Raw genomic sequence first — 26,610 nt, forward strand, 5'->3', positions numbered from 1 at the left:
CATCAAGCTGGCAGGAGCCCATCAAAGATACTGCAATAAACTATTTGAATTCTGTGAAAACTTGTCCAGCTGAAAGTTCTGCTTAAGATGTTTTTTTACACAGATCCAGGTTTTGGAAATGACTATGTAAAACAATATCTTTATTAGTTTGACCTGTGCTTTACATACTTGTATGGATGTTTCTAAGAAGGTCCAGCCACCAGATTTCCCGCGACTCTGAAGTACTAAACCAAACCCAAACCCAAGTCATTGCCTTTTCACCATACAGGCCTTGTCCTTATTACCTGGTTATTCTTGATAGGGTGGGTGAGGTCTTTCAAAGAGATGACGATGACACCACCAAGGGCTGTAATTTGAGGTACAGTTTTTCTCCAGCACAAATGAAATCAGTCCCTATTTTACATTACCTCACACACAGAAAGAGGTTGAAGTCACGCCACAGACTTGCATAGACTGTGTGTTTTCATATAGCCTTCTTCAAACACATATGGAGGATGGAAAACTCATTCTCTTTTAATTTTATATTTTTTCCCCTGTTTTGTAATTTGGAGTCTCTCTTACGGGTCCTAACTTAGAAAACAAGGTTGCTTAATTTAATTTCAAATGCACCTTTACAATTAAAGAGGGTAACATATTACAAAATATTTCTATTCAGACAAGAAAAAATGGTAAGTGGATCTATTCAGTAATTCCACATTTTTCTAGCAGCTATACATGAACCACAAGTACTAGTTAGGTAAGTGAATACTTAGGCCAGTTAATTTCACATGGAAATTTCATCCAGTTGTCAAACTGACTAATTTCAAAGTTCCACCCTGCCACTCAATCCAATGGATTACTTTCAATTTACTATAGATCCTGAAGGATCAGCAGTTTGGAAAGCTAATTTGGGAAAGGCATAATGTTTGAAGAGCCTCTTTTCTATTTCAGTGTAAAATAAAACTAAAAAAAAAAAAAAAAAAGTAAAAGGTCAGCCATTACTTTCATTTGAACAGCAGTGTGAAGCGTCAAAGTGGTCGGTCATAAGTAAGCTTGTAAAATGGCTATTGAAAGCACCCATGTGCCAATGTAAGCACCTGAGCAAACTAATCTGAAAGAACAGACAAGAAAATCCTTGATTTAATATGAAGAGTTCTGTAAATAATTTTTTTAAAAAAACTTCAAATATTCAATTGTGATCCTACAAATCTAAAAATTAAATACAATTAAAGCGAAGATGACCTGGCACCAATATACTCTTGTACGAAGTAGTATTGTACTCAAGTATGGTGCAAAAAGTAATTAATTTGCATTTCAATCACTTTCATGCATTAAGTATTGGCATTTCCATTTTACAGGTGGGAAAACTGAGCCACAGAGATTACAGATGGCTTGCTCAAAATTAGTTGCCATATTAGCAGCGCTGGAACACACATTTCAGAAGATAAATTCACTTAAGAGTGTATGTGACTCTGTGAGTGCTAACCCATTCATCTTTAGACAAGCAAAATGAAAAATATGATCTTTATTTGACAGAACATTCCAAAACATTATTAAGTCCCTTTTACATCACTAAGGGGAATATTCACATGCTTAAAATTAAGTATATCTCAAAATCTTGTTAATTAAATCAACACTACAACAGAAGCCAGCAAGGAGAGATGGTGGAGTCACTCTTTATGTGAGGGAGCAACTCGAATGTATTGAGCTCTGCCTAAAGGTGGATGCAAAATGAGTCGAGAGTTTATAGGTGAAGATTCAGGGGCAGGCCAACATGGGGGCCACTTTTCTGAGTGTTTGCCACAGGCCACCTGATCAGGAAGAGGAAGTTGATGAGGTCTTGTACAGACAACAGGAGGTTGATGATCACAGGCCCTGGTAATCATGGGGGACTTCAACCCAACAATGATATCTGCTGGAAAGCCAACACAGCTAGGCACAACACAGTCCAGGAGGCTCCTGTAGAGCACTGATGATAACTTTTTGACAAAGGTGGTGGAGGAGCCAATGAGGCAAGGTGATCCTTTGGTCTTGTACTAACAAACAAAGGCCCGGTTTGGGCTGTGAAGGTTGGGGGAAGCCTTGGCTACAGTGACCATGAGATGGTGGATTTCAGGATCCTGTGTAGAAGCAGAGCAACAAGTAGGATTGAAATCTTGGACTTCAGGAAAGCTCACTTTGGCCTCTTCAAGAATCTACTTAGAGGGATCCCACGGGTTAGGGTGTCCAAGAGAGCTGGCTAATAGCTAACCATCATCTCCTCAAACTCAAGATCAGTGCCTACACGTAAGTAGAAAATTGAGTAAAGGAGGCAGGGGCCTGCATGGATGAGCAAACAGCTTCTGGCAAACCTCAAATGGAAGAAAAAAGTTTATGGGATGCAGAAAAGGGGACAGGCCACTTGGGAGGAACATCAGGATGGAATAGGATACTACCGGATTTAAATCTGGGGCCCTGATGGGATGCACCTCTGAGTGCTGAGGGAGCTGGCAGATGTTATTGCCAAGCCACTCTCCATCATCCTTGAAAGGTCATGGAGAACAGGAGAGGTGCCTGAGGACTGCAGGAAAGCCAGTGTCACTCCAGTCCTCAAAATAGCCAAGAAGGAGGAGCCGCACAACTACAGGCTGGTCAGCCTCACCTCCATCCCTGGAAAGGTGATGGAACAGCTCATCCTGGAGGTCATCTTGAAGCATGTGTAGGAAAAGAAGGCCACCAAGAACAGTCAACATGGATTCACCAAGGGAAAATCATGCCTGACCTACATGATAGCCTTCTATGATGGAATGACTGACTGAGTGGACGAGGGGAGAGCAGTGGGTGTTGTCTACCTTGACCACAGCAAGGCTTTTGACACTGTCTCCAAAGACATCCTCATATATTAACTCAGGAGATGTGGGTTAGATGAGTGGACGGTGAGGTGGACTGAGAACTGGCTGAATTAGCAGTGCTCAGAGGTTGTGATCAATGGAGTAGAGTCCAGCTGGAGGTCTGTAGCCAGCGGTTTGCCCCAGGGGTCAGTACTGGGTCCAGGCTTGCTCGACTTACTCATCAGTGAGCTTGACAACGGGACAGAGTTTCAAATTCAAAAAAATACTGTTCTGTGGGTCAACAGACAGAAATTACAGTGCCTAGATTAGAAACAATAAGTACCTTCAACTTCCCCGAATCCTAAAGGAGCTGAAGGCACTTCTCTCTATATTAAATCACGACCTCTAGAACTGTACGAAGCAGCATTCCCCCACTTTCTGCATGCACGGTGGAAAACAAAATTCCAAAGCAAAGCAAGCCATAAGAAATTTTTAAAACATTTATGAAGGGAAGGTACCTCTACTCTGGTCCTATTTGTATGTAATTCTTTCCCTGTGTACAATCTAACTGTATTGGTTTCTACAGTACTGATAGCCAAAATAAAATGGTTCTATCCAGATTGCTACGATACCTGCAAGGTAAGGATGAAGACCACAGACTGCTTGCCTCAGACAAGTGCCTCATGCATTCTTGGCCTTTCCTAGGTTTGGGTGTGCACATAACATGAGAGGGTAGGAAGATGATATCTTGAGACCCCCATGTATTCAAATAAAAATAATCTGCTCAAAAAATTTTGTATCAGAAACCGTCAAACAGATTTCCACCTAAATTATTTTGTCAACAGCATGGCGGTATCCTTGCTAACCTTATTTGGCACCAGTGAATAATTAGATACACAGGGGTGTGACTCCAATTGAAGGTGTTGGCATTGTAGCACTCTGTGAAAATATTAACTACGAGGTTAACTCCAATTTTCTCTTCTTTAATTAAATGCACATGGTACTAATGAGGTAACCTACTGTTCCTTGATAGCACTAATTAGCTAAGAGGAGAGTACACTCTCACACTGCAATTTAAACCTAAAAATAAGGTTGAAATATGCTAATTGCAGGCAATTTAAAACAGTACAAGTTGTAGAACTAGTCATAATAAGGGAAACTGACTGCGTTACAGCTCTGCAGCTGTAACTTTGGTTAAAATCAAAACACGCCACACAATTTTAGAATGATTTGGCAAAGTATCCACCAGCCTCCTAAAAAATTGTTACTTAATTCACAGTATACAACATAAATAAATAAAAAAACCCCAAACCACAAACAAACCAAGGAAAAAAAATCTTACCATCTTAGTTACTCATCTAGGAAAAGACAAATAATGCCTGACAAATAATAACAAAATCTGATGAAGTCTATGCAGAAAAATACCTTTTGTTTAGACTAGTTTGACAGCTCTGAATTTGCCTAAACACTTAAGAGTTTCATTTTTTGAGGTGTTGAGCAGCTGCAGCTTACACTGATGTCAATGGAGTCCTGGGCACTCAACTCAACTGAAAGTCTGGCCCTAAAATTAGACTTTTTAATGGAAAAAAAAGGAATAAAGAAACATGCTTTCTTTAGGGAGAGTACATTTTAAAGAACAAATCTGTGATTCTATGTACAAGCTTATAGTTTCTGAAACAGCAACATATTGTACTGTAACATCTAGCATATTCTTTACAAGGTAGCACGGTACATGGTTCAGGTTAGCACACTGATTTGTAATAACAATTTCAAATATCTTGATTTAGAGCTCCTATTGTTGAGCAGAGAAGATGGACATCAGTCTTTTGCTATACAAGCTGTTTTGCTGACTAATGCCTGGGGTGCCAGTGGCCTGAGCTTCGGCAGAGATAGATTGTGCTTTTTTAATTGTTTTTCTCTCCTTTACTTAAAAAGAGTAGCAATGCAAATACCACTATCAGAAGAAGATAAAAGGATTACATGATAGTGATCCCTTAATAAGACACAAAGTGAAGATCTTAACTGAGTATAGGCATAGGAAAAACCTTGAACTGAATGAAAATAGCACCTCCCACATAAATACACTAATTAATCTTATTTTCTGAATTGCTACAGAAAGTAAACACTAGGGAAAGTGATACACCTATGTTGCCATTCTGGAAATAAATAAAATCTGTTCATATGTATCTATAGATACAAATGCATGATGCATATATAATAATCAGCAGGCATCTGTACGGCATAATGAATAATCAAGAAGTATATAATAAGCTGACTGATCTCTTACTGTATGTTTTATTTTAATTTTAATCAATTATATATGCCTACAGTTCATTTTTCAGGCATTCAAAATTTAATTCCCCTTTAGAAATGTTAGATTAGTGCTGTTGTGGGGTCCAGTTACCTAATTCAAGGCCACAAATCTATACTGCAGAAGGGTCCATATACTGTCCATTTCACATTTCCTAAGACACTATTAAAATGATAAACTTTTAAGGCGCACAGTTATGATACACTACAAGAAGAGTGCAAGAGTAATCAAAAGAGTTACTAATGTCTCTTCTGCTAGGTTTTTCTCAGCAATATCAAAGAACACAAGACCCCAAAGCACCCATGCCAGATTCTTCCTGACTCCAGCTCAGTGACTGACTTAACTCTTGTCTGACTAATGAAATGTTAATACAGAAGCTGATACAACTACTAGTATCTGTGTGCCTCAATTTATCCCCTGTCTCTAGCTAATACCAATCTCAAGAAGCAAAACCTCCTCCACTCCCCAAACCAAAATTTCTATCCAAGAGAAAATATACATTATGGCCTGTGCGTGTAGAGCAGCAGCTGCCCTGACTTAGGGGACTACTGTGGTACAAATAAGATGCAAGCATGCTCAGATCCAGTCCGATTTACTGATACGATTTTCTGCGTGGCCCAGGAAATTCCTGGTACTACACATACAAATGCTGCCTTACATTTGTATATATTAAAGATAATAAAAAGTACTGAATTAAGTTGGTTTGGTTTGTTGTTTTTCTTTAAATATCATTTAAAGGTTAAAAAAAAAACTTTTAATTTGAAAAAAATCTTTTAATTTGAAATCAATATATTTAACACCAAGTTCACAGCTGTCTTATAGAGAGGAACAGGGATTTCTGTTCTATTTTAATAACTAAATGCTGTAATAGCAGAAATTAAGTTGGTTATTCAGGCTTGCTCCCAGAAGGTCAGGCAACAAAACTAGAGTGCAAAGGCATGCATATGGCTGTAATCTATCCACCTGTGGAACATCTTGTAGAAGAAGATCAAGGCATCACAGCAGAAATATTCTCTTGTTCCATGAATAACTCAAAAGTGCTTATTAAAAACCTCACCTGTTCCAATTCCTTAATTATTTTCCAAAGCTTGTGGTCAGAGGAGCCATACACTTGACAAAATAATGTAAAAGAAATTACTAGTCCAAAATAATTACAAAAAAATTAAGAAATAATTGCAAGTATGTCTCAATTACACACTATAAAGTGTTAAAAAGGGATCAGTAGTAAGTGTGACTGGAAGGCATTTCTTTGTCATTTTAGTTGCTCTTATTTGCTCATTTTTCAGCCTCTTTTTTTTTTTTTTTTTTCCTCCTAACCTCAAAAGATTTCCCATAGAAGTCTGTGAGAAATGTAATACAGCCAAAATAGCTTGGGCCAGATTCCTAGCTGATTTAAAGCACTGTTGGTAAATAACAGAATGACAAGAGTTCTCCAATACACACATCCTTTGTGTAACAAGGTCTCTTTCGTGTCTAATTTATTTCTGACATAGAAAACATAACTCTGGTGAGCTCTAAACCATACTGGAAGGTACTTATATTGAATAGCTGTGACTGACATTTCTGCTTGCAAACATCTCCAATGACAACTAGGCAAGTGGAAGGAAAAAATTTTCCAAATGCAAAGGGAAGTTTAGATTGGATATTAGGAAAAACTTCTTCACTAAAAGGGTTGTCAAGTTTTGGAACAGGCTGCCCAGGGAAGTGGTAGAGTCATCATCCCTGGAGGTATTTAAAAAATGTGTAGATGTGGTGCTCAGGGACATGGTTTAGTGGTGGACTGTGCAGTTCAGGTTAACACTTGGACTTACAGAATCAGAGAATGGGTAGGATCAGAAGGGACCTCTGGAGATCCAGTCCAACCCCCCTGCCAAAGCAGCTTTACCTAGATCAGACTGCAGAGAGTCACGTCTAAGTGGATTGTGAATGTCTGTAGAGAAGGAGACTCCACAGCCTCTCTGGGCAGCCTGTTCCAGTGCTCTGTCACCCTCAAAGCACAGAAGTTTCTCCTCATATTCAGAAGGAACTTCTTATGTATCAGTTTGTGCCCATTGCCCCTTGTTCTGTCGCTGGGTACCACTGAAAAGTCTGGCACCATCCTCTTGCCACTCACCCTTAAGTTCTTTTATCCATTGATAAGATCCTCTCTCCGTCTTCCCTTCTCCAGGCTAAACCAGCCCAGCTTCTCAGCCTTTCCTCATCAGGAAGCTGCTCCAGTCCCAATTCCATGTTGCCACCGACTCAATGATCTCAAGGGTCTTTTCCAAACTAAATGATTCTGTCAATCTATGATTCTATAAATAACCCCACAATAACATCCTACTGCAATGATGCATACAATTCAAATTTATTAGAAAAAGAGATTGCCGTTTTATCTGGTTGATGGTTGGTGCTGTAAAAGTGATACAGTTAGGCTAACCCGAAAGAAAAGCTTTATGATCTTCAGCTTCCACCATGAAGTTCCTGCCAGTTTTTTCTTTCTTAAATAGCTTCCACTCCATTAAGACTGTGCTAATAACCGAGTGAAAGATTTTATAGGTAGCTAACAGGCTGTAAAACAAACAGTTACCAGTTAAGATAAGCACCATGGACATTAATACAATCTTAAATAATTTGCTAAAGGATGAAGCTACATCTTAAACATAAAGTTGTTCCCCTTCTGCTCCTTCTTCAAGGGTGATTCAGAGAAAAATAACTCTAATTAATTAATAGATGTCTTCTTTAAACCTCTTGCTCACCCATTTTAGGTTGTTCTCATGGAGTTTCCAGTTTAGTGTGGAGGATAAAGAATAGATACAGTTGGGCACTACACTGAACCCAATAACTATAGGATCTAGGTTTTTCGCTGGAATGTATCCAAAAGCAAAACAGGATTTTCTTTTTGTTCTTGAAATAAATAGTACAGCCCACCTGTGCCATGGCCATCGGAAGCAGAAAAGCAGAAAGACCTTGTTCTAAGCTTGTTTGCCTTGTAGTCAGCTGTTGGCAGCAGGTGCCCTCAGCCTCTGCTTCCTGAGGAGCAGGGATTTTCTCAACTGTTTGGCCCAGATCCCCCACCATGCATAAACTCAGTTTCATCATGTACTTCATCAACAGCATCTATAAAATTGGCCTGTATATGCATACATATATGTGCTCAGTATAACCTTTTAACAATCTGAAATTTTTATTAATCAAGGTCATGCACAAAAGACGTAAATAAGACACTAAAACACAGAATGACAGTGCTCTGTGATTTTTTTTTACTGGACAACTTTTGTTAACTAGGTCCATATTAGTAAATAACTCTTAGCATTGAAAAAATGAAAAAATCCCATCATTTTTTTCATTTTATACATCCTTTGATACCAAATTTCTCTGATCTAAAAATATCACAAAGCCCAGCCAATCATTAATAAATCTATGCATAATAGCAACATGAGGTAAATAATGTTTAAAAATATATATTTAACTCCGATACCCGTTTATGGTTGTTTAGAGTATGCCTTAGAAAGTAAAAAATGAACTGTAAACAAACATGTTTTCCTTCCAGTGTGTACTTCTTCAAGATTTAGAGCAAAGAAGGCATAAAGTCTATGAAGGGTTTTAAATATACAGTAAATGTCTAAAGGAGATCAGAAGTTGTCCTACTAAAGCATTACACAAACTCAGAAAGAAAAATCAAAGTAGTATGAGTTCATTAGCCAAACGAGAGACTTTAAAACTGCATCATAGCTATATTTTTTCTAAAGAAGACAAAGCAGATATATGTTTATACAATATAGATAACATAAATTGCTGCACGAGAAAATGTCACATCTTAGAAATCTTTCACCATATGCTAGAAATTTCTCATTTATAAGCTCATTATCCAATAGTAGCTCTCAAGAATAAAGCTAATTTACATGTAAAATAAGAGTATGGTCTACTCTTTAAAGGCACAATAATAAACACACCAATTTGACAATTACATTAATATGAGTATTTGCATAATCTGCTTTCTACACCTGTTCTTAATTTGAGGCAGCTGCAGAACAAATCACACCACATAATCTGAATATGCCACCGAGTCATATAAGCACACTAACACTTCTCAGCAAGTTTTTGTTTTGCTCTGTTTGCATGTTTGTTTTGAATTTACATGAACCCATTAAAAAAGCTTTTTGGTTGGACAATTTATATTCATCAGAGATAACATATAGAGGCTAAAATGTTTGGGGATTTTTTTAGTTTGTTGGCTTTTTTTTTAACTCTGTTTCCTGTAACGACGAGCATTTCATTTTCACGACTAGATAAACAATGCATACAAACTCGACATTTTACAGCTTATTGCACTAGATACACCTCCTGTGAATTATGTTAAAAACATGTGCAGTCATCACACTGTACATAAAAGTCTGCTAAAGAAATTCTTATGCTCTTAGCAAAATAAGACTGACTGGTCAACATTTCATTTTCTTTCAAATTCAGTGCTTTCCACTTTTTAGAAAACTCCCGTGATTTTTACCAGCAGCATAAAAGGAACAACAGAACAACAGTTGACTGATAATTCAGAATGACAGTTCACATTAGTGAAACGTTCTTCCTACATGTATGCTGCTCCTTTTTTGATATACAAACAAGAAATAATTGAGTTATTTAACACATTGATTCTCTTTGCTATGCGTTCTGACTGTCATTAGGCCCCATTCTGAAACGTTAACCTCATTCAAACCAAGAGAAAGATGAAGGAAAGGCAACACATGTGGGAAATAACTGAATACATCATGCATGCCTGATACGTTGACGACTGTGAAGGATAGCGCCAAATGCAAAATGCTAAATACTAACACTAATGCTAAATTCTTATTCGGTGAATAAGAAAGAAGCACAAACATAGAACCCAAAGCTCTTCTTTCCATAGCCTCCGATTACAGAGCCTGTGTGTTGTCTACAACCTGCAAACTGATGGTTTTACTAAAAGCAGAGGAGACTCTTCTGTGCTTCAGAAAATTTAGGACTGAATAACCTTTTGGCCTGGGGCCCGTGATCAAATACTGCATTACACCTAAAACGTTTATTACTGAAATAAATTTAAGTCCAGTTATAAGATGTAGGGCCAGGTTTGGACAATCCCACAGCCATTCTGACACTGAATTATTGCCCAGTCTCAGTAGCTTTGTAATATGGAATATCAGCTCCTCTGATGGCTACCAGAAAGTGTATAAAAGTTTTGATAGAAAAGAGAAAATAGAGATAATATTGTACTTTCTGATGACTCTTTCAGTGTAGCAAAGAGTATGGCATCAACCTGAAGCTGTCACATCAACCAGAGTCAACACTGCTTTTCCAGTTCTCGCCTAACAGCACAAACAAGTGGGGATCTTAACTGTCATTAGAATCAGCAACTGCAGCAGAGAAAAATGACAACCAGCCTGTACGTGATCTAGGACCACTGTAAGCTGTCATCAGAAATTAAAACAGGCAACAAATTAGCTAAAAGATTTTGAGATATTTTTAATATTAAAAATGTGTATATTTAACCTAATTGTAACCCATCATTTTCCTCTTAAAAAAAAAAAAAAAAAAAAAGAGAGAGAGAGAGAAAAAAAAAAGAGGATTTTGTAAAAGAGACACATTCTACAATGCTACAATGTGAAGTAGAGGCCACACTGCACAGCTCCTGGGAATCTTCTCTTTTGATACAGTTGCCTAGTACTTCCTAGCAGGTGACTTAGCAGGATTCTGGACTGGGAAATCTCCTATTCCATTCTTCCACCAAATATTTAGCCTCTCCAGACTAAAAATAAATAAAACAAATTCTGTATTTTAACATTATTTTATAGGCTGACTGGATGAAATACTGCATCAGCCTTTGCTGAGCACAGTATAAAGCACACTAAGAAATATCCCCAAAGTTGAGTCAAATGACTCACAGACTGTCTGTACTGATGTAGCAAAGTGCAAGTATCCACTGTTTCCTGTAGTCCTATCCAACCACATAGATTTCAACTAATATTTATACCTCTAGATACCATGTAACACAATTAAACATACAATTACAGATAAAAATAAAAAAGAATGAAGTTAAACAGCTCATGCACATTAAACCAAGGTTCGTACATCCATAGTACCTGGTTTTGGAACAAATATACCTTCTGATGTCAAACACTACTAGAAACCAAGATTCTGCTAAAGAACAAGTAAAAAATAAGAGACACAGATCTCATGAAAAGTATTGTAAAATAATTCTGCCAACATAATAACATGCAGAAGGCAAATAACATGCCCAACATATCGAGCATCTTGTAATGTTAGATTAAAAAACATGATGCATATATCAAATGACACAACATGATACATCAATTTGTTTATACATCCTCATTCCAAATGCAAAGTTGTGCTGTCACTTTAAAACTCAGAAAATTCTTGAAAGCAAACACTTTTGCATTGGAGTTATAAAAGCAGCCGTTCTTCCTGACGAGGTCTTCAGTTCCCTTCATATTTTTTTCACAATGGAAAACACTCTTAACAAGGGAAGAGAGGAACAGATGACTACATTAGGGAGAGCTGATCAGCAGAAAAAAATATCACGATCTTTTATCCAAAATTAGCCTCAGTGCAAGAGATGTAAATCATAAATTGCCCCCTAGGAGTAAGATCATACCCTAAGCTTTCGTACGTATCTTACACTTCAGGTGAGCTAATTTATCATAGACTTATCAAGTAGTTTTTTCTTTCCTGAATCTCTCAAGAGTAGAAACACAGACAGTGGTCTTAGGAAAAAGGAAACAACAAAAAAATTTAAGTCCCACCACCTCCTAGTACAACTTTGCTGTTTTTGGCAGAGCCAGAAGAAAATCAGAGGGGATACAACTGTTCTCAGTGAGATCAAACATACAGAAGATCTACTTTTACATTGAATACATGGTATTTTAATTAGACAAACAGTATTCCCAGAAACACACAATTTTTCTAAAAAAAAAAAAGCCTCAAGTGCATACTGAAGTAAATATTCAAGATTTTTAAGTGCCTTTCTCCTTCATTTCTTGCCTCATCTCCTGTCCTGGGATGACATCCAGAGAGAAGCAAATAGCCATCTTTTGGGCAAGGCCCTCCAGCAGTGAGGCAGTATCCTCTTAAACACGCCCGTGCGTTCAGAAGAGAAAGCACTCATACTGGTAGTCCTGCTGCTCTTCTAGGAAATCTCACTGTCAAGTTCATACCCAAAAGCAGCCTTATACTCCTTAATTGCGTGCAACTATTGACACTTCAGTAAGCTCGGGGAGATACTGAGTGTCTGGACCAAAGAAACATCTATGGACAATATACTGACTGTACCAATCCACACTGGCTTAGAGTTAGAAGTTTTGAGGTGTAACGTAAGCCACAAATACCATATTATGATTATCCATAATTATGGAATTAGGCACAGGCCCTTACACTGGGTGAGCTGATGTAGCATGTCGCATGGAAGCAGTACGCCAATAACCCTTGAGAAGGTCTTGCTCTTACTGACTTTCTTGGGCTGCAGGAGCTTGCACTGCTAATTGTGTATTGCCAGACTTCTCCCTTTCACCTCATCATCAGGAAGCCGCATATGTCTACTCAATTTCTGTAACTCCTAAATGAAATATTTAGTGTAATTTCATGAAAATTACCTTAAAGAAAAATTGCTTTAAGATTAGTGAGAAATACATTTTGCACACAAGTATAAATCACCGGATTGAGTATTACAAAATTACTAATTACAGATTTTCAAATGCGTAATTGTCTCAGAGACTATCTTCCTCTCTGCTAGATAACCATGATAAACAGAACTTTGCAACCCATATACCTTGTGAAGTTATTAACTGTATTGGTTAGAAAGAACCTCATCTTTTCCTAAACTCAATTACGACTATTGTTTCTACTGCAATAAATTGATTTTGAGAAATGCAGCACATTTATGCTGTGATTTAGTTTTGTAAAACTTTTAAAATTAAATAAATATTCTCTCATTCTGGATGTGTGTTCTGCCACTATGTTATGCCTTGTCATGTTCTTTTAGCTCAGATATACTTAACTTTCTACAACATTGAAATTTATCTTATTTCAGAACAGGACAGTCAGTAATTTAGACTTTTACTTTGCCTATTTGCATAGCAGCATTTTATATAAGACTAAATGTGGGCTATACTCCACATTAAAATTAGCCATTATACCTAACCTTAACACTGTATTTCATGGTAGTTTTTCACTAACTTAATTGTAGATTATAAGACTGATAGATCAAAAGAATGGAACTACATTTAAAAATTATGTTGATGCTTTTTTAAATATTCCCCTCACTTCTACAGATGGTAGCCTGACTTTTTTTTTTTTTTTCTTTTTTATTAACTGTGGCTTATTCATATGGGAATTGAAGATGCAACATTTGGAAGAACCTTTCCCATACAATGGGAGAAACATTGCAGTCCTGCATCCACAACCAGGAATGTAAAGATCTGTGCTTCACTGTCTGCATGGTCAAAGTTGTAACATAGCTACAAGCTCATGGGAGAACCACACAGCTGCTCCCAAAGCAACTCAGGTACATCCTTTCCATTCTGGAAGGCCCCTTTTTACCACTTTCAGATCATGCATCTGATTTTCAGATCACGCCAAGCATCTGATGGACTCTGCGGTGCTACAAAGTGGCTAGGTAGCTTGAAATCACTTGAGGACCCAACTATTTCCCTTGATCTTAACCTGATTAATCCAATCTTTCCACTACAGCGCACAGTAATTAGGGCTAGTGAAATGCATACTACATCATCCTGATGTCAGTGTTGTGTCACGAAGACAAGCGTTCCCTAAAAGGTTGGACTGGGAGAGGTCAGGTATTTTTAGAGGTTTTCTTCTTCAAAACATGACAAAAAACAGTTGTGAGAAGTCTAATGGACTGTGATTTGTAAACTTTGAAGTTTGCTGGTGGAACCAGACATTTCTTGGAGGAAAATCAAGTTTACTTGGATGGCTAAAAAAAAGTCTTCAGAAGGAAAGTATGTTGGTTTCTAGATGTTGCTTGACTAGAGAGAAGAACGGCACACTGAATTAAACTAAATGATCATTTAGCCTACTGTGCTGCCTCTAACAGTGGTCAATACTCAGTGCCCATGGTGGCCTACGGATATAGTGATGCTTTCCCTGGCCACTTCCCACAGTCCCAGCACTTTGGGCTTTAGAGACTATGAAAATGAAGAATTTGCATTTCATATGGATGAATTTTTCTTCCATTAATTTGTTCACTTGATTTTTGAGCCGATTTAAATGTTCAGCATCCATAACATCTTGCGGCACAGATTTGTGCTTGAAGACCTATATCATCCTTTTAGCTTAATTTCAAGTCCTTTGTTCCTCAAACTGCAAGGGAACAACTAGATCCTGTGAAGCCTCAGCACTTGTAACTGTAAAGCTAAAAGGCAACTCTGCAGCCATAAAACACAAAAGATGGACTAGAAGAGCTGGAGGGATGATAAAAGAGAGGAGATACCTTGGGACCTGTAGAGATCGTATCTCCTTTTTTACCCAGTATCACTCAAAACTTGAGCCAACGGATTCTGGTATTCTCCAAAAAGTGTAAATAATGTATTCCTATACCTTGTGCTTACACAGTTGAGCATGAAATACACTCAAAGATGTATAAGCATAAACCTCCTGCCTACTGCTCAGTCCTGCTTCAATGGGTATGTCAATGATGCATGTCTCTGCAGTTCTTTTTCTCTTCTTGCACTCTGTTAGTGTTGCCAGAATGCACTGTATGCTTCTGGAAATCTGATTCATATTAACATTTTTTACAGTGACTAATATAACAAGACTCAAACCTCTAACACAAAGCTTTCATAACTGCAATAGTACGAATAATAAAATATTAAAAGTATGAAAAATAAAAGTTTCATCCTAACAATGAGATCAATACTGAGCATGGAATCTAACACATTTTAAGCTTAAAAATAGTGTTTTTTTGATCATGGACTGTTATTCAAGCCAAATGTCCAGAACAGTATTTGTCAAAACCAACAGTTCCTCACTGTTTTATCTCTAAGAGAGAAAGCACACTAATTATTATTCCATAAAGCATACCTTTCTTATGTAAATCACACTTTAAATTACTAATTAATAACAACACTAACAACGTTTCGATGTAATGAAATGAAAATCACAACACTAAATCTCCCCAAATTAAAATAGAACAAACAACTTCTTGCACCATTTTTATGGCACCATTCTGAAGGCTCTATGGCAATGATGTTTACTCTCCAAGGAAAAAAACACGGAACATTTAAAACAATCTGCCAGGTAAAACAAAGGTTTTCAAAATGTTTTTAGAATTCCTGTTGACAGTTTCACAGAGGAGAAAAGTGACTTAAATAACAAGGATTCTTCCCTGAAATAGGATTCTGTTCCTGAGTTCCTCCTAAACTCTTTGACGTTCACAGAAGTTTAATTGAGAAATAATTTCTGTGTAAATAATGTGGTGCATCAACAGCTCTGATACATTAGTTTCTACCTTAACTACAAGAAGGGGTCAAATTCTGCTATCACTAAAATTATTCAGGGTTTTCACTTAAAAAATCTAAGAGATTCCACACATAATAAAAGCATTATCAAACCTTTTTTGTGGCTTTTTTATTACACCAGAATTAATTTTAAAGATGATAACATTACTATAGTTCAGCCTTTCTGAAACTACTTTAGTAACTTCCTACTTACTATACTTAAAGTAAAAAAACCCCAAAAGATCCAACAAATCAAAGAAAATCTTATAAATATTTTTATATTGACTGTCCAAACACTATACACAATTGGCAGGTTTTACTATTTCAATTTATCTTGACAATGCTACCAAAACTCAAGAGGGTTGGGAAATCAGTCTTAATGAGTACTGATACAGTATTATCTCTGGTTGTATTTTAGGACATTCTTTATTATGAAGATTAAGGCTGATACAATAGCACTTATATTTGTTAACTACAAATATTCCAAAGGATCATACAGAAAGTCCTAATTATTTGTTTCTAGAGGTATGCCTGAACTATTACAATACAAACTGTACTGCCCCAGTCAAATTACAATGATTAAATACTCAAAGAACTCTACACAAGTATTGCCTCCACAAAACAACATTTTCCTAGAGTAAACTATTTTGCAAGTATGTAAATTAGTATGACTTTTCTTCAGTGTGCAAGAGTCCCCTCTCTTAATCTTGGCTCTGAAACTTATTGTGTCATACTATATGCCAGACCCTAAAATGGTTGCAATAATAATTATCTCATAAATGGGCTGTTAGACTAATTCATTTTGTTTTCAGGCATCGTGAGAAAATCACCTAAACTCTATAAATAAATTTAACCATTATAAAAGCGGGTATTTTGAGAAGAAAACATATTTAAAATACTGGTGGTTTTTTTTTTTTAATAAATTCTACCTCTTGTTTCAGTGTATTTATGGCTTAGAAGAGCAAACTAATTTTAGAATGAATGACTTCCAATTAAAAATGTCCGTATTTATTAATTCAGTGGTATTTCTTCTATGTCTTACTGATAATTATGAAGTCAACCCATTTTTTGTATCTAATAGCTTAAAAAAATCCTGACTATATAAAATTATGTGAAAGCTACAGCTACTTTGATTATGTTCGTAGAAAACGCTAATTTTGTTGTAATATAACAAGTGAGGATTAAAGTATCCAAAATGGTCATATACTGAAAGTGAATTTAAATAGATGAAATACTGTGAATTTAGGATGTCATCTGTATTTTATTAAATGCCAGTCATTATCTAGTCTTCAGTGTTTTTTATTCATGAAGCAGGCCATAAATATATGGAAAATAAAGTTGAATTTAAAAAAAATAATCAATTGTCATGTCCTTTAAGGCATTTCAGGTACATGCTGTAATTTTAAGAAGGCATTAAAATCCTTTTAAAATGAATGTGCTGATTTACTGAAAAATCAGCACACCGTTTGTTCCCTAGAATTTTGCTATTGGCTTCAGTGACTCCTTACCTTTTTTTTTTAAAAAAAAAAACAGCAACAACAAAAAATGCCACAACACTACAGGACTAGAAGAGACTTTCAAAGTTTTTAATATTTTTATTATTGTAATTCATGTTATGTAAGTCCCTTTCTCAGCTGGTCAGGCTTTACCTTTTAAGTAGGCAGCGTGTGTGGGAGGTGTCTCTTGCTTCCACCACTTCTACTAGAACAGTAGTCCAGAAACCTTTCTCTGCATAATGAAAAGCTTTCTTTCCCATAGGTCATTCATGTTTAGCTTAGCTACGTGTTACCATATTTAACACTGTTCTTAAGAAGTGTAACAGATGTTTCTTCCTTCCTAAAGCTTGCTTCTTTCTTGACCCAAATTGCATAGAGCAAGCACAACCTTTCAGCCTACGCATCAGTCTGAATGAAACCTTCTTGGAGTTATATATCATGAAAATATACACAGAATTCACACAACCTTACTGTAGGTATGTAGCAAATGTGCTAAACTATCAGCTACAGTCAAAACGGTGAGATACCTTCACTTCATGGAAATTCAAGGCATCAGTACTACAGCCCTGATTCTTTCAACAGAGCTATATAGAGCACACATCTAATAAGGTGCCAGAAAGCAGGTGGATTGCATATCTCCACTATTCCAGATGGGGTCTCAAAGATACCTTTTAAAAATGGCATTAATATTCCCCTATTTTCATTGGAAACATCTTTTTACATTTACAATTGCATGTTCTTGTTTTCTCACCTGTTACATCACAGGTGAAAAATCACTGTTACATCACTGGTCATTCACAGTCATACAGCAACCAATACACTGAGCTTCTCTCTTCCTTTTTCATTTAAAGTGATGGACACAAGCTCAAGGAAGAAATTTTTCTAAGTTCTTAAATACATGACCTTGTTCTTTGCTGTACTTTCTAAAATTTATCAGAATTTACTTCCTAAATTACATTCTTGAAAGGTATCTACCTTGAACAACAGCCCAGCCCTCTGGCAAACCTTATCCTCCTCTTTTCTTTTCTGTGGGTAAAATACACGTCTCCTGTTGTTACAGCAAGCTTGCAATTAGGTATTTTTATTTCCTCACCCAGAGTATGGGTTCAACCCTTTCTAAATGATGATATTTTTTTTTTTCGTTATATGCAACCATCAATCACCATTTGCCTCTGTATTTGCATTGCTATTTCCACTTCAGAGACTATGGCCTCAAACTGAGGTTCTCCATAGTATCCTCAACTGTTCTTAAAATGGAAACAAACTCTATTTTGTGTACAATTTCACATCGCACCATACCTTGTATTGGGAAATATTTTTCCTTCCCTTGGTAATTAGATTATTCTTAAGTGTCAAGCCCATAGCTATCTGTGCTCTAAATGATAACTGCTTGAATTTTAAAATAACTTCTACAAGCACAGAGTTGATTTTTCTATTTTTTTCTGACATGTTACTGTATTGGTTTTCCTCAGTGCTGTGTAGGCTGTCTTTTCTACACCACTGAAAGTGTATTTCTTGAACAAACGGATTTACTGTGAACACTTAGGGGAAAATCTCACACTTCAGGTTCTCTGTAATTCTTGAAACATATTGATGTCATTGGCACACCATATAGTTTCCTTTGTACATAGTATTATTGTACAATTGCTTTTCAAAGCTTCATGTAATCAAGTAGTAAAGCCCTGAAGTAGTGTTTAGTAAATTTTTCACCATTAATTCTATTTCATAATACTCTCATCTGTCTGTGTCAATAATATTATATTAAAAGCACAGGAAGGCATAAAAAGACCTAGAACACCAAAGTGGCAATTGTTGGACAACACACACTTCCCAGCAGGATGGGCTGACGTGCTTTTCCACTTGACCGTGTGATTGGTTTTTCCGCAGCACATATGCTCACATGCTTTTTTTCTGTGTAATATTTATGCATGATCATCTGGATAATTTTAACAGTTTTTAATTCAATTTTACATGTACACAGCCCAAGTGAAGGTAAACTAAAATTAACACCTACGTTGATCTTGGCATACATTCAGATTCCTGATTAGTCTGCTCTCCACGCCTCCAGCAAAGTCCCCCTGCTTGGTAAAGCAACTGGACAGCTAACACAGAAACTACAAAAAAAAAAATGTCTATGTAATTATGAAATATCAAGAATAGATTCACAAAGTAAAATTCATCTGGAAAAAAAAAAAAGTATGGGAAGTAATCTGCACAAGGAATGCCTTGAATGGCTACAGAGAGAGACTGGATTTCAGGTGGAAACCTGCATTTGCTACTATTGGCTGAAGATTCTTCATTTTTTAGTCACAGAACTTTGCTTTTCATCGAAAACTTCCTCGACTTTTATAACTGCCTGATGAAATGAAAAACGTTCTGAAAAAAAAATTAAAAAAATAAAGAGACTTTCCTTAACAGTATTTAAACTAGAAACCATTTTTTTAAATTTATACCCATCTAGAGCAGCCACAGAATATTTTTGTTCAGCTGCTTTTCCTGCTTTGGCACTTTCTAAATCAATGCACACTAATGTCTTTTTCAAATTCAAGAGTATCGGGAGAGCCTTGCTCAAGTGGTGTGATCCTAAATGGGCGTAATTAGGGCCCTGCCTGGGAGCATACCTTAATAGAGCCGCGCACCGAGTGGGGGGCCTTTCACTCATTCCCTCTCAGCTCTTCACAAGCTCTTCTGGGCAAGGAGCCAGCTGGGCAGAGCATCAGGCTGATCCAACCTGTTGCAAGAGCCTGGAGAAGCGGCTCAAGGGAACCTACACCTCCCAGCACCACAGAGGAACCACTCAGGCAGCCTGAAGATGAGCAATCCTGAACATGTGTGCTGGTTGCACTGGGAGGGCTCCCTGCAGGACACAGCTTTCCAGCTGCTCAAGCAAGGCAAATCCACTTCTCTATAGAGCTTGGAGACTCCTATAGCTCAGAATGTAAAGCCTAATCCGTCCATCCATCCATCCATCCCATGCACAGCAACGTTCCCTGGTATCAGATAGGCTGCGGATTCTGCTGTGAGAGGAAAATGGGTCTGCTGGTCCGCTACGTAAAAGCTGCTGTGAAAGTACCTAGGCACTCTCCCTGAAGGTTTGCCTTTCTGAATCCCAGTTAAGAACCAGTCCCGTCTCTTCCCTGTCCTCTAGAAGTACCAGAATCAACTAAAGAGAAAGGGGGAAAGGAAAGACATGACAGTGATGTAGGTGACAAATGATTCCCCGACAGTCACAGTAACAGAGTGACACATCAGATTGCCATGCAGACATATGTTTAACACTAAAATGCCTCATGAAATCCCTGATCACATAGTAATCCTAATTAGTATTCTGCATATTCAATACCTGTAAACAGGACTCGCATAATACTTCTTTCCTCTTCTTCCAAAATATTTTATAATATTGCAACAATATTTTCAGGATGAAGATGTACTCTGTGCACCAGCTAATTTTTTTCCTCTGTTAGGTACAGATGAAGCCATTATGTGGTAACTTCCACTAGAAGGCTGCTAGTAAATATTTTTCCACATTACAAAGCCCACACATAAGGTTAGCTGTATTATTTTATGTGCCTGAAAATGACAATTATCTGCTTTATCAATAAGGGATAATACCTCAAGGTGACTGACACTTTTAATTTAAGAAGGAAACCATACTAACTAGTGCCACTTTCTTGTAATGCTGTTTTTTAATACTGGGATTTTTTCAAGAGTAAAAAGTGACTTGAAGTAATATTCTTGAAAGAATTTACAGCAAAATGGCACACGATGCAAAATACATTTTTTTTCACAAGTAAAAGAGGTTGTCAAAGACAGGACAAGCCTTTGGAGTAGACTTGCATCTACATAAATAAGGACTTCCCACCAAGTTTGTTATCCAGACGCTTTCACTGTAAATCAATGAAATACGTCCAGGCTTTTTTTCTTTATTATTGTATTTATCTCTCTACCTGAAATGATACTCCTGTTTTCTGTGCCATTAAACCTTGAACATGGATATTTCCCCTTTCCCTCCCCCCGACACCTTACCTAAAAATAGCTCCTTGCCCTCTCTCCATCTTTTGGGGTTATCCTTGTTTTTAGAGTGGGTATCACTGATGCAAATTTCTGCACCTTAGAGGATAACTGCATATTCCTCCTAACAGACTTACAAGGGAAAATGGGACTTAGGATTTTCCAGCAGCTATTTTCCAAATTTAATTTACCCCAAGCCTCAATGTTTGCTTATATGTAGGCCACACATTTCCTCCAGAATTACACTCGAGAGGGAAAAAGACTGTTTATCACTGCTCTCCTATTAGACTATACATAAGGCATTTGCATCTTTCTAAATCAGTGCTTCCTAGCATGTACAAAATCCTCCTACTTCCTATGCTTAGCAGCACGCATTAAATAAATAGAAATATGTAACACACAGGTTTTAGAAAGACAGTTTTAGACCAGTTAGATTTGTTTCTGTTTTTGTTGAATGCAATGCAAAGAAAACTATCTAAGTTACAACCAGCACTTGGGTTTTTGCTGTTTTTAAACTGGGAATTTGTTACTGACTACACATGCATGGTTGCAGTCAGTGTGCATTAAGTCAGAGGATAGAATTTATAAGCAGTACATTTTGTCTCTTTTCTCCCACACTCCCAATTTCTTATCTCTCATAAGCCCCTTATGTATGTTTAAAAAAGTAACTAAAGGTTACAATATTAATGATATGTTTGCTTATTTATTATATGCAGTGAATTTTAAATTCAGAGCCATATGAAGATCCGAAGGGAGATGACCAAACTAGGGGAGAGTAAAGCAAGGAGAGTAGGTTAAGAGAGACTATGAATATCTTTTCATGCTAAATTTTTGCATTTTACTTTAAAAAAAGTGGTTCTTCTGATACTAGGTACTAATGCAACAAACATTAAGTAATTACACTTAAATGTACGCTTACTTTTCCCAAATTTTATCACATGATTATACTGCAGCGAAGTGCTCATGCTAAATAAACAAAGCTTACCTTAACAACTCAACACTCCATACAGCATGATATTTATACAACAGGCTTGGTAAACATGAAGATTAACCCTTTGGTTTCAGGAGTCATGATTTCCTGACATGCCATACTCGTACAGAATGCATTAGTATTGATGTTGAAACAACAAATCTCCTAGCACGAAAGAAAACACAACTAACTAACTCATTGTAGATATATTAACTTATGGGATGGAAGATAATGATCTATTTATTCTAATTCTGATAAAGTTCAAGGTCTGACTTTATCAAGATAAACTACTTTACAGTCATTATAGGGTATAAGAATATCTAGGCTTTTCATAGCTCTTAGAGCAAACAAAATTACAACTAGCTGTCCAAATCACTGTGCTATGCAGCCAACAAGAGTATGTGTATCATGGACAGATCAGTCCAAGCAGCTAGATTTGCCCACCTGGAAGGGAAACAATTGCAATGCTGTACATGAACTCCCACCAATGGTAGCAAATTGACAGCATTTACCTTTGGGTTACACTTGTGCTCCGCACAGTTCCCGATGAACTGCAAGTCTCGCTCATGATTTTCATTGTAACAAGACAATAAAGCTTCCAGTTTTAAAACTCAGGCTAGATGGCACTAGGTTCTTCAGCGGCCATAAGGACAGTGACTTTCTGCCACAGGATAATGATCTACAGGTTCTAAGAGCTGAAGTGACATTTTCCCTGTTATGCCTACTATGGAAATGTGGCGATAGGGAGTAAAATCCATGAAAGCAATCAGCTCCCTTCACCATGGATTACCACAATCCCAGCTTCTCCGGAAAAGAAAAGCACTCAGAAACAAAAACCAGTACTATAGAAATCTTAACCTTACTACTGCAATATGTTTTCCAGGATGCACAGTAAGAAAGTAAACGCTATTATCTCATCACATGCAGGTTAACGTTATCCTCAAGTCTCATCACAAACCCTCCTCAGCTATTCTGCAATATGTCATTAATCAATGTATGCACTGATTGGATCAATTCAATTGGTGCATCAGTGGAATGAATGGCATATATAAACATGTTTCAAATACATTTATTCGGCTATCTATATATGAAAGTAAAATCGCTACTGCAATTGGTACTCAAGCTTGTCAGATGGGATGTTTTTCTCCTTCTGTTTTGCATAAAACATGCTAATAGTTATGCCATCTGCAGTCTGTAACCCAGAAAAATGTAAATCGGAAAGTAATAGTAGATCAAGATAAGACTTTATCTAAAACTGTAATTTTTGCAGGTATTCTGTTAATTCACAATCTAAATATGTAACTCCTCTCCCTGAAAATACAGGAAAACTACTAGATAAGGGTAACTTTTGCATTGAAAACTAAACCAAAAATATTTCCCAAAACAACATTCCTCTTTTACAATAGATAACATAGCGGTAAATTTAAAAAGTTTTCTCATGAGAATAATACAAAAGACACTCAAATTCTTCTAGGAAAACCCCAGCAGTTCTTTAAAACCATCCCCTCTGTAAAGTACAGTAGAACATCATGACTTACCCAACACCCTGTTTTTGCAAATCTGAAGACACAAATTTGAAGGTTTCTTCAATAAGCTTTCAACTTGCTGATTAGCTAGTAGGTGCTGTAAGTCACTAAAATACTTGACTCATTATGGAGTAACAGAGACAACATATAGAAAAACACCATATGCTACTTTCTTCCAAATATCCATCAAATACGGAAAGATGGCCACTAAAATTAATACCATTTTTTTCCTTCTTTGGCACATGGAACAATAGAAGAGTTTATATCAAAATAAGGAGCAATGAGAGATGCAATGGCAAGGCTTACCTAATACACACATTTCCCTGCAGATCTGGAGCTAGTTTTAAAAGTTTTATTAGGTTTTTACTAGATTTATAGATTGGATCTAACATATCTCCAGTTGCCAGATTAGAAAATTGCTCTGAAATTAAAGGGAATTAGAAATACACTAATATTAAAGTATTTTAAAATACTGGAAGAAGTCTCTTTCCTTAAGCACAACACAATCACGAGCATTTTTGTCTTATAAACCTCAGATTGCTTATACACATTTAGCAGTTCCTACTGCTAGGAGGTTTTGGCTAAAGTTACCATTAAATTTGGCATAATAAAGTAATAATGCTTACAATTTTATGACCCATATTACTGTATTTGGTTAAACAGGCATCACAATGCTCAAAATGTGAATTTCCACTACATAATGAACAACTACGTAATGAACAATGAACAGCTCTGTAGTAACAGTAAAAGACAGAAATAGAAAAGCTCCAAGGACTCATTTTCAAAACCTTTATACATCCTTTTCACTAAAGAAGAAAATTAAAATGGAGTTTGTGCTCATACCTGAATTTACACGGTGTTTGATACATAAACCAAAGTCTGGGAGCAAATTCCATTTTCCTCTCATTTAAAAAGGAACCAAATGAAGTGTCCAAGGCTAATAAGAGGCTCTGTGTACATACTGATCATGGAAGGAAAAGCTGGAAATGTGAGCAATAATCTTGGCTTTAGGGAGCATGTAACAATTTTGAAAAGAAAATTATTTGGTTTATTTTCTTCTTCCTGCCTCACGAGTGTGACTTAAAAGGCACTGACTCTTCCCGGCAAACATGTAATACAGGATATCTCTACAATATACCATCCCATGGCGTTTTAAAGGCATCAGGCCAGGGTTAGTGCTCCAGGAGTAGGAAGGCACAAGACTCCCTCTCCTCATGTCATCATCCTCTGGGTTATTTGCGTGACTGTCTTTGTCTCCAGACATGGTTTTCTCTCCTTTCGTCAATGCCTGCCACCAATAGTGCACAACCCCACCTCTTCAGTCTTGAAAAGAAGGTTTACAAATGGGTGGAGAACGTGAACGGAGACATCAGTAGCTCCTGAACCGTTCCAGTTTACAAACTGGAAGATTAAAGCAAGCTAACTTCACTGGGAAACATATACTGGGAAAACACCACTATTCTTGCCAGTTTCATACACTTCCCTTAGCGTCTGGTGTTGGCCAGTTTAGAGACCAGACACAGAGCTAGATGGACCTTGTACACTCCTATACAGCCCATGTCACCCTCCAGAATGAGGAGCTGGCAGAATAAACTGCTTTCACAGTATTCAGTCATCTCCATGATTCAACCCTTCAAGATCACCAATTCCACTTCTAAAAACTCAAAAAACCTACATTGTTCACAGGCTGCCGTCTTTATGACTACTCTTCCCATATTAAATGAGAATTAAGTATCTTCAGCCTAATTTAATACAAAGCAAAGTCAAGAGCAAAGAGTGGAAAGGTGAGATGGCTCCAGGACTCCTGTGTCTCTGGACTGGACAAGTACAGCGTGGCTTTAGTAATTTTTCTAAGTTCTTGTTTGGTTCTGAGCAAATAAATACAACTTTAAATGTATATTTGAAGAGAGCTGATGTGGAATGTGGAACTGTTTGCTGTGTCCAACATTGCTCCATGAAGTTCACGAAGAAAAGGAGACAATGTGAATTACATAGAAAAAATTGCACAAGTGTTCAAATTTCACATTTAACTGGCGGAGACAAAGATAAATGCTGGTGCCTGGGGTCCTCCACTATGCACAACAAAAACTAAAAACGAGATGAAAATGCCCTGTTCTATCAGAGAGCTGGGGAAGTCCCAAGAGGATAAAGGCTCACCCAGAAAAACAGATGTGAGGAAAAGAATGGTAGGAGTTACAATTTTTTATTTTCTGAACAAAATAAAATCCTCTCCCATGTACATTTTTTGCCTGCAACAGACTAATTCAGCAGTTAAACACTCACATTTGGTCTCTATACAATGAAAGAAGCAGTTTTGTCAGCAGACTGCAATTTCATCTGGAATTCTGAATTTGCAATAAATGAATTAAAACCTCAAAAAAACCACCCAAACCCCAGACAAAATTCTTCACGAATAAAGTGCTACATGTATTTTTAGTTATAATGCCTTTAAAATAATTATTCAATAACAGAACTTCTATTCACCCAAACACAGTCTGAAGCCCAACAACATCCCAGTGTGAAACTCCATGACATACGCTTTTCTAAAACGGCAGAAACAGCTCTTTCATTATTTCAAGCGGTTGTGTTGATAATTTCTGAAAACTGTTTGTCACTTAGGTATAGTACCAATGAGTTACTAGCTTTTTTTTCTTTTTTTTTTTTTTTCCCCCTGGATACTGTTTTACTTTTAGTCTTAACACAGCCATTTTTACCATTTGATCTACGTATAAAAATCACATACCAATTTTGCAACACATCTAAAAATTAATACATACCAAAGCTACTGAATTCAGACTTAGTCCTAGACCTTTTAAGCATCTCTAGCTACAAAAGGCTTTTGTAACCTACGGTGAATTTTCTCTGTGAATGAGAAGTCACCAGTATGCAAGTCTGTAATCTCCTGTATGTGAACACGCACATACACAGCATTAGAGAAGGGGCATCCACACACGTCTGACATGTGACCAAGCACACTGCTCTTCCCTGAGAGTAAAGGTCCCAAAAGCAAGGATACTTTACTAACCTGC

The 26,610-nt window shown here is 37.0% G+C and overlaps 1 protein-coding gene across 12 annotated transcripts in view; it reads right to left on the reverse strand.

The window, feature by feature from the left end:
• Window positions 1–26,610, reverse strand: part of FOXP2 (forkhead box P2) — a 445,011-nt gene that overhangs the window by 105,754 nt on the left and 312,647 nt on the right. For all 12 annotated transcript variants that reach the window (XM_055807415.1, XM_055807412.1, XM_055807411.1 and 9 more), the window contains one exon: window positions 26,607–26,610. This exon is cut by the window's right edge and continues 86 nt beyond it. In XM_055807415.1, coding sequence (XP_055663390.1) covers window positions 26,607–26,610 — 4 coding nt within the window. The remainder of the gene's footprint in view (window positions 1–26,606) is intronic.

The sequence above is a fragment of the Falco peregrinus genome, chromosome 6 (assembly GCF_023634155.1).
Source record: "Falco peregrinus isolate bFalPer1 chromosome 6, bFalPer1.pri, whole genome shotgun sequence".
NCBI lineage: Eukaryota > Metazoa > Chordata > Aves > Falconiformes > Falconidae > Falco > Falco peregrinus.